Genomic DNA, 9584 nt, shown 5'->3' with positions numbered 1-9584 from the left:
ACGTCTGCTCGATCAGGATTCAACTACCTAATTCTATAATCCGCATTGGATTCTAGAATTTTAGCGAATTTGCTTTGTGTGTTTATTCTCTGGAAATTTCGTACAGAAGAAAGGAGGAAGAAAAGATATATGGATTGGAACTGAGGATTCCAGTTATATAGGCTCTTTCATACCTCTTCAAATACCTTTTGGATGTATCTAAAAACATTTTTAATTAATTTTAATTAAAAACTTAATTCAAAAATTAAAACTAATTGATCAGATTAATTTTAATTATTAGGCCCTAAGTGCCCAAGGCCCTTGTCTTGATTAATTAATATTAATATTATGGTATAATCATCAAGCCTAATCCACACAATTGGTGGCTTAAGCCTCAATTCCCATTCCAAGTGGTCCAACACCTAACTAATACTATAGATGACAAAACATATATAAAGATCATTGAGAATCTTGTTTTCTCTAATGTGGGACAATAGTCTTAAAACAATTCTGAAATCAAACCGATCGCGATTAGTATTAACGTGACGCATCACACATAGGTCATTGTTAATGACGTGTTATTATTTGAAGTCTTGGTCGTTCTGTTTTCAATTTGTTTAAGCTGACTGAGTGCAGGTGCAAAGAAATTATGGAAGTTGGAGTAGTAGACGAAAAAAATGTCCGAGTTTGAATTAACATCCCTCATCCCCAATATAACTCGAGGCGACTTGGGAGCCTAATTAAGTATAATTTAGAGTTGATCCAGAAAAGGAATCAATTGGCAATAAATTAGCATTTCCGAATTGTTGGTATGAGGCAGCTGCAACTGGGGCAGGCAATTGGCAATAAATTAGCATTTCCGAATTGTTAGTCGCCTCCTATAAGTGAGAACCTACATGGTTCACATCCATTGCAATTTGCATTTGTGCTCTTATTTCAGCTTTATACTTTATAGGAAATCTGAGAGAAAGGTGGAAGCATGGATCCTTCTCTGTATGAAGCAGCTGCAACTGGTGATGTTGGCTTCTTCGAAGGACATCCAACAGCTGATCTCTTTCAGAAAACACCTAAAGAGAACAATATTCTTCACATTGCAGCTGAATTCAAGCAAATAAAGTTTTTCAAAAAAGTGAAAAAAAATCTCGAATCACCCCGGTTTTGGGCCACCAACAAGAATGGCGAAACTCCTCTACATGTTGCTGCGAGAGTAGGATGTGGTGAAGTAGTAACGTTCCTCATTGAACACACAAAATCGGAACCTATGGAAGTAGCTGATCTTGATCCAGAAAAGGAACCAACTGAAGATGAAGCTTACAAAAAGCTACTCCGAATGCCTAATTTGGAAATGGATACAGCACTGCATGTTGCTGTCCGATACAATCATGCTGGAGTAGCGAAGATTTTGCTGAATGCTGATCCTGAATTGTGTTGTTCATTTTACAGCACCAAGGAGTCACCCCTGTTCCTAGCTGTTAGAGCCGGGTCTACCAGCATTGCTGATTATATTTTAAAAAAGACTCCGGATCATAAATCTCTTTCTTTTCAGGGAACAAATGGTGTGACCGCTTTGCACGCAGCAGCCACTCGTATATTCTTTGCCAAGAAAGGTAATTAACTTCATGACATTACTTGGTACTACCGTACTAGACCCTTCTTATGCACGGAATCCCATCAACATATAGCTGGAGCATGATCCATATCGACAACTGTATAATCAACTTAGTTATTGAGTATGACATATTGACAGTCGATAATATACCCTTAATTATTGAGATATGCATCTCAGTCCAGCTACCGTTGAGCAAGATCCTTCTTAAGGGACTTGTTATTTGGTATGCCTTATTTTCATATATATAGTTGATTCCCACAACACAATTTCTAATTTTTCTATATCAACATTTTAGGAATTTTGCAATCTATGGTTACCAAAAATCCTGGGATGATCGAAGTTCGTGATGAAATAGGGTGGACTCCATTACACTATGCATCACTGAGAGGGAACCTTAAAGCAGCTCAACTACTGATTCAAAATTCGAAAACTTCCGAATTTGCTTGTTACATCGAAGATGAACTTGGCATGTCAGCTCTCCACGTCGCGGCATATGCAGGGCACACCCAAATAATTGAAGAGTTGATTCGACGTTGTCCTGATATTTGCGATTCGGTCAATCACAAGGGCCAAACAGCTCTACATGCAGCAGTTTTAGGCGAAAAAATAAATGTAGTGAAGTACGTTTTGAAGACGCCTAAGCTTGCGAGACTTATAAACGAAGCAGATAATGATGGAAACACTCCTTGGCATCTAGCTGCTATTTGCAAAAATAGTAAAATTGTTGCTATTTTAAGGAGAGACAGTAGGTTGAACAGAACTGCTATCAATAAAAAAAAATTGCAAGTTAGCGACATTTTGCTCGCCGAGAACACGGGAAGAAAGGTACGCAAATCTTTTATTTATTTCCCTTGGATTTCAACTTTGAACTCTCTATTTTCTTTTCTTATATTGGAGAGAATCAAACGCAGAACATATCTTAATCCAAATTCGTTACCTTTTTGTTTTTAAGTCCTGTATATGTTTACTAAAAGTGTAGTACTTTATTTATGTTTTAGGAAATCATAAAAAGTCGCAATGTTTTGAACTACCTGGGAAGAGACATTGTCGTTCCCGTGCCATATTTTCAACAAAAAATCAAGCAGGAGTTCGAGAAATTTGGATCCCAAGGGGAGAGCAGTACTTCTGAGACACCAGTCAATACTACAAATACGAGAGAAAACTTGCAGGCTTATTCGGATCAGACCTTCAAAAGAAATGATTCGAAACTTCTGGTAGCGACGGTCATTGCAACCGTTACATTTACGGCCGTTATGAACCCGCCTGGAGGGTATAAAGACGATGGAACACCAGTTTTAGAAAAAATAGCAGCTTACAAAGTATTTTGGTTTTTTAACACGGTATCCTTCGCTCTCTCAGTGTTGGCGATATTTAATGAAACCACTCCGATACCTGTCCTATCTACCCATCTACCCACACCTGCGAGTCTTATTAGTTATTCCATTGCTGGAATGGTGATTGCATTTAATGCAGCCCAGACGGCAGTGGAGCACAAGCGGCCCGGGCAAAGTATGGTTAAATATTATTTGTTCGGCGACGACACCGGTGTTACTACTATCCTCAATCTTATTGGTAGCGTAATTGTAGGCGCTCTAGCTGGCATCGCTTTTACGAAGTCTCTATTTCAAATAATCATGGGGAAAGGAAGGATCCACGACCTCCAGAACCACATAATTTAATGGCTCCTGGAAGTTATAAGTAATTTGTATTTATGGAAATGTTAGGGGTTGTTTGGTTTCAATTTATACTTTTCAACAATGATGAATGTAACTATTATTACTTTCCAGTTTTCTATTACATTGAATCATTGGTCATCGTTACCATTCCAAAATCAGTGGAATCAAGAATTATAATCCTAAAGAAAGTAACTAGACGACGGTGTAAAACCGTCTTCACAAAGTTGTTGTGCTCAAATGTGTCGTAGTTTAAAGTGTTGGTGTGAGTCAACCATTTAGTTTAAGAATATAATTATGTGATTGATTCCTTGTATAATTGGGATACTTATTTCCTATTATAGGACCTCTTGTACAAATATATATTTACCTCTATGGAGAAGAATAATACACAACAATCAAACCCTAAAACATCTAGGCTTTTATCTAGGGATGGGCAACGGTTATGGCGGGCGGATAACCGCGGTTATTTACCCATAACCGTTTAACCTTTTACCCGCATAACCATTTACCCGTTGGGTATTTACATAAACAGGTATTCCCATACCCATAACCGTTTATAAACGGTTAACATACTCATAACCGCATACTCATTTACCCATAACTACATATCCATTTAACCATAACCGCGTAACCGTTTACCCGTTTTTAACCCGTTTACTTTTTTTTTACTCGTCTACCTATTTTTTTAACAACTTGAAAATTAAAAAGAAATTTGTCATAATTTTCTTTTTCTAACAATTAAATACCGTTATAAGTACATTTAACATGTATTTTTGTATTAACGGCAATATTATTTATGAATATATGCGATGTCTCCCAATTATTTGACGGTCAATCTATTACAAGAATCATGCATGGTATTAGGTTATTTAATATTCTTGTGTGTGTGTGTGTGTGTGTATGTGTGTGTATGTATATATATATATGTGTGTGTGTGTGTGTGTGTGTGTGTATGTATATGTGTGTGTTATATATATATGTGTGTGTGTGTGTGTGTGTGTGTGTATGTATATGTGTGTGTGTATGTATGTGTATATATATATATATATGTATGTATGTATGTATGTGTGTGTGTGTATTTGTAAGTACGCATCAGTCTGCTAATAAGCTAATTTGATAATATTTGAATTTTTATTTAGAAATATATGTTCATCGATTCAAGCCATTTAATCGATTTCTAATTTTTGGGTCAAATATTTATTGAAAACTCGAGGCTAATTAAATTAATATATATAGAGAGAGGTACGCATCAGCCGACAATAACATGTTTCTAAAAGCTCAAGGTAATTATTATCTTGAATTGGCCAAATCTCCAAAAGACTTCAAAACAAAATTGTCGAATACTCTAATGTTTTAGCACATTCAATCACATATATTAAACATTGACCCGTTCTATCAACTATATTTTTCTCTCAAGTGACGCATATATATATATATATATATATATATATATATATATTAATATATATTATGGCCCTTTATAACCAAATATATCTTGGGATTCTAAACTTTGTTAGAAACTAATTTTTTTTTTAGTTTTACATATATTAAAATAAACGGTTAAATGGGTACCCATTTATAACCGCAGGTAATACCTATAACCGCTCATTTAAATTTCACGAATAAATGGTTATACTCATAATCGTTTATTTATCTAAACGGTTAATCATAACTGTAACCGTCAAATTTAAAGGAGCGGATAACCGCAGTTACCCATAATCAATAGGTATTTGCCCATCCCTACTTTTATCTTAAAGTTAATCCACAATGATTTTTCACCGTCATATATATTTGCATTCGACAACCGGCTGTACCAACAACCTTTGTGTATTGCTGTCGTGTATTACATATATCCATCACTTTATAACGTTTAGTATGTTGTTATACGACGGTATTTAGCTTAAAGGTGTCATGTAAGGACTAAATTAATTAGTGTGTATAGCACATGTCGTCTATTTACATTATTCTAGTGGTAACATTACGCATTGGAGTAAAATTCAGGATTCCTTCATGAACTTGCATCTGAGTTTAGGATTCGATTTTGAACAAAAATTTCGTTAATTTACATCCTTAAATTTAACATAGCGTTTACCATTGGTCCGTTTGGTCGACGCCATCAAACTTTCGGTCTTAAAAGACAATATGCCACCCATGTGAACTATTTTCTTGGGGTATATCGGGCAACAAGAGGGAAATCACCCAACGGTGCGATCTTCTCCATCAGAAAACACCTAATAAAGACCTTCATATTAAGCTATATGACTGTAGTTAAGGAGGACATACCGTGTGACTTATGAAAGATTTTAAGCAGTAAGTTTTTTTATCTTATTTTTCCTAACGTCAATGCATGAAATTGAAGTTGAAGGTCACAAACCGTGTGAGATTTTTAATATAACCGCGGGTTTCTTGGCTACTTCTTAATTTGATTAGTTGACTTAACTGCAAGACAAGACAAGCTGAGATAGAGAGATTAAACCACCGGTCCATACTTAATATTTTGTGGTTCTTCATTTTTGTCCATTAACCGGTGTCTAATTTGATTATTAAAAGTTGAGAGAGAGAAGCGTTCATGCCATGGATCCTTCCCTCTACAAGACGGCAACATCCGGAGATGTTCGTTTCTTGAGATCAGATCCTTCCCTCTACTAATTCCAATCGTGAAAAAAGACTTTGAAAAATATGAAAGTTGTAAAATCACTAAAATGCTTCATAAAAATTTTGAAAGAAATTATGAATTTTCAGAATTAATTCATACTGTTATTTGTGAGTTTGAAGGAATTTTAACTCATGGATGAGATAGATATTTTCACTTTTATTGAAGAATTTTTTTTTCAAATATACTTAAGTTTATTTGGTAAAAAAATAAAAGTGATTCATTTAGTGAATTTGTAGAGTCCCTCTTAGAAGTTGAAATCAGCTAGGAAGAAAATTTTAAAAACTTCAAAGTAACAGGGAGAGAATATGAGTCTTCTGAGTTTAATTCCTTTGTACAATTTTTAGGAATAATACATGAAACTACACCACCATATTCTCCTGCACCTGATGGCATAGCGGAAAGGAAAAATAGAACTTTGATTGATATGACAAATGCTATGCTAATTGATTTAGGTGCTCCTTCTAATTTTTGAGGTGAAGCTCTTTGAACTGGTTATTATGCGTTGAACAGGGGGCTACACAAGAAAATAAAAAATTACACCTTTTGATGTATGGGCAAGCCGTAAACCAAATTGTATATATAGAAGTGTGAGGTTGTTTAACCTTTGTAAGTTTAATTGATCCAAAAAGGCATAAATTGGGTGATAAAGCTACTACTTGTGCTTTTCATTTGCTTTAAACAGTACAACTTGTAGATTTTTTGCTATTGAAAATAATGTGATTATGGAATCAAGTGATGCTATCTTTCATGAATAAAAATTTTCTTTTAATCTAAAAATAGTGGAGGTCAATAAAATAACCTATATGAACTTTCTTCTTCTACTCCTAATTTTTAGGATGAAAAAATATTGAGATTGAACCAAGAAGAAGTAAAAGAGCTAGAATTCAAGAAAGTTTTGGCCCAAATGATTTTATTTATAATGTTGAGGAAAATCCACTACTTTGAAAGATGTTTTTTCATCTGATGCTATTTTCAGGAAAAAAAAAACTATTAATGATGAAAGCGAATCACAAATTTCAAATAATACTTGGAAATTGGTAGAATTCACCACCAGGTTGTAAAACAATAGGTTGCAAATGTGTCCCTAGGAAGAAACTCTAACTAGATGGAATTATGGAAAAATTTAAAGCCAGACTTGTTAAAAAGGGCTTTAAACAAAAAACTGATTGATACTTTTTCTCCAGTTACTAGAGCAACATCCATTAGATTGCTTATTGCTATTACTTCTATTCATGATTTGATTATTCATCAAATGGAGCGAAACCAATTTTTTTTAAAGGAGATTTAGGTGAAGAAATCTATATGGACCAACCCGAAGGTTTTGTTGAAGTTGGCCTAGAGAATAAAGTATTTAAGTTGACTAAATCTCTCTATGATTTAAAACAAGCACCTAATTAAGCAGTGACATGAAAATTTTGATGCTTGCATGATCAATGATGTAATTGGTACAGCGGCGAGAACAGCTACTAAAAGCTGATGACGATGTATGTACTTCAGCTATGGGATGAGCATAGAGGTCATATTCCTGTAAGCTGCAGGCATGGAGAGGGAGGGAGAGAACTCATTATTTGTTTATTTACTAGTGTACAGAACTTTCGATTATGTTTGAGAATGTCAACGATACGTGTTTTGTGGTGACACCTGATTAAGGGGTGATTTGGGAGTGAGGTGCTTAAAAAAAAAAACACCCATGAAAAAAAGCTGTGAGGGTTTTAAGTGTTTGGTAAACTGAAAAAAAATGGCTTATTTTGGATGCTACTGTGAGAATAAGCTAAAATCAAAGGAAAAAGCTGAAGCTGCTATTTGTAGCTTTGGAAAACTGGCTTTTTTTTCAAAGCACACGGAGCTACAGTGCTCCTTTAATGAAAAGACCCACTATCAGACTGCTTTTTTTTTCAAAGCACTTTTACAAAAAAGTTTACCAAACACTCTGCTGATTTTTTTCACAGCCGCTTATTCTCACAGCAGTTTTTTTTCAAAGCACAGCAATACCAAACCAGCCATATACGTCAAAAAGGAGAATAGTCGTTGCGTCTAAGAATTCTTCAATGTAACAATACTGAAATCAAACCAATCGCCATTAATATTAACGTGACACATAAGTCATTGTTAATGACGCATTATTATTTGAAAACTTGGTCGTTCTGTTTTCAATTTTGTGTAAGTTGACTTGAGTGCAGCTGCAAAGAAATGATGGAAGTGATCGTTGCAGTTGAAGTCGTTGACAATAAGCAAGTTGACAATAAGCAAAGTTTCTATATACACGTCGGCAACGATGGATATTTGTGTTCTCTAGCTTAGAAAGTTCATGGCACATCCCCTATAGTTGACAAAGACAAAATATATCAGGTTAGAATATACCAGATATTACACCGGCACGTTGTTGTGCAAACCAACTGTTTCAGACGTAATCGGATGGATAAAACACATTTAAGTTGAATAAACTTAAAACAATTACAAACAAACAGAGGGATACATGAGTGACTGAGGCCAGTACGATAAGCTGTTTTGCTTTTATACACATTTAAGTGAGTTGGCATATAAACATATTGCACAATGAGTGGGAAGAAACTGTATGTGTTTGATTTGAAAGAGATGGTTTCCAAAAAAAATTTGTTACCTTAAGAAACAGAAGAAACATATAGTTCACACATATAATATGTGTCCTGCAGTGTAGGTAGCTAGTTCAACAGGTAATTTAAAACACAAAGTGTTAAGGACTTGTTCAAGTAGCTAATTTTGGAAACACAACTGTTGAAAGGCAAAAAAACAGGTGGTCTGTTTCCATACGAAACTGAAGAAATAGAACCAAGCTGCAGTTTACACATATTAAACCATGAGGGTCAAGTCTGATTGAAATACATAAGAATATTATGTTTGTATAAGGATCCCTGAACCAAACATTATATGGAAAAGTGTCCAACTTGACTAAAGGATGTTTATTATAATTTTGGCACTTGATTCCATTGGAACAACATACATAGAAATAAAACAGAATGTCAGATACCTATAACTAAAGGAAATAACAGAGTAATTAAAAAGATTGCAAGAGCACATTATAAGATTGCAGGAGCCCATTAGAAGATACTCCAACCAGTTTATTTTGCTTTACAAACAGGGAGAGCATATCGCATAATAGTGTTCAACCAAACGAAGACACCGTTAACAGCATTAAGACACTGTTTTTGCAAATTAATGTCAGTACAATATCCAGTTTGGCCAACATTTCAATTACCGAAATGCACGGGACATGTTCGACAAAATCCCTGACTGACAAAGAGTATGAGCAGGCCCTTTCCATATATGCATGGAGAAGGAAATCAGCTACAGGCGTGAACCCTAATTATGTTGAGAACCTATCTTCGAATAATTTGGTTATTGCTCTCTTTCAAGCTGACTTGGCAATCACATAAAAAAAAAAAAAAAAAAAATCCCAAATCAGTCAAAAATATAAAAAATATCCAAATTAACCCAACCCATTCCTGTGTCATAATCTTTTGATTAGGTTTCCTATCTCTAATCCTAAATTTGTCTTCCATGCTCTCTTTCCCATTTTTCCCTCACCCTAATATCCCACCTGCAAAATGTGAACACTGTGACCTTTCCCTAGCTAGCTACAAATTTTTATCACCCTCCAATCCCATTTCATTCCAAGTCCATCACA

The 9584-nt window shown here is 34.9% G+C and overlaps 1 protein-coding gene across 1 annotated transcript; it reads left to right on the top strand.

Annotated features, from left to right (window-relative positions):
• Positions 1-887: 887 nt before the first annotated feature.
• On the top strand, positions 888-3382 carry LOC103415975 (ankyrin repeat-containing protein At5g02620-like). Its single transcript, XM_029102715.2, has 3 exons — positions 888-1586; positions 1884-2413; positions 2587-3382. Exons 1-3 carry the CDS (start codon positions 959-961, stop codon positions 3265-3267), a joined length of 1839 nt encoding a protein of 612 aa, XP_028958548.1. The 5' UTR covers positions 888-958; the 3' UTR covers positions 3268-3382.
• The last annotated feature ends 6202 nt before the right edge of the window (positions 3383-9584 follow it).

Source organism: Malus domestica, chromosome 05, assembly GCF_042453785.1.
Source record: "Malus domestica chromosome 05, GDT2T_hap1".
Taxonomy (NCBI): domain Eukaryota; kingdom Viridiplantae; phylum Streptophyta; class Magnoliopsida; order Rosales; family Rosaceae; genus Malus; species Malus domestica.
This window is presented reverse-complemented; position numbering and strand designations above follow the sequence as displayed.

Excerpts from the sequence above, each read along its gene's own strand:
- LOC103415975 (XM_029102715.2), top strand. The coding sequence starts at position 959 with ATGGATCCTTCTCTGTATGAAGCAGCTGCAACTGGTGATGTTGGCTTC. Across the intron at positions 1,587-1,883 it reads TATATTCTTTGCCAAGAAAG|GAATTTTGCAATCTATGGTT; the intron begins GTAATTAACTTC and ends TCAACATTTTAG. Across the intron at positions 2,414-2,586 it reads CCGAGAACACGGGAAGAAAG|GAAATCATAAAAAGTCGCAA; the intron begins GTACGCAAATCT and ends TTTATGTTTTAG.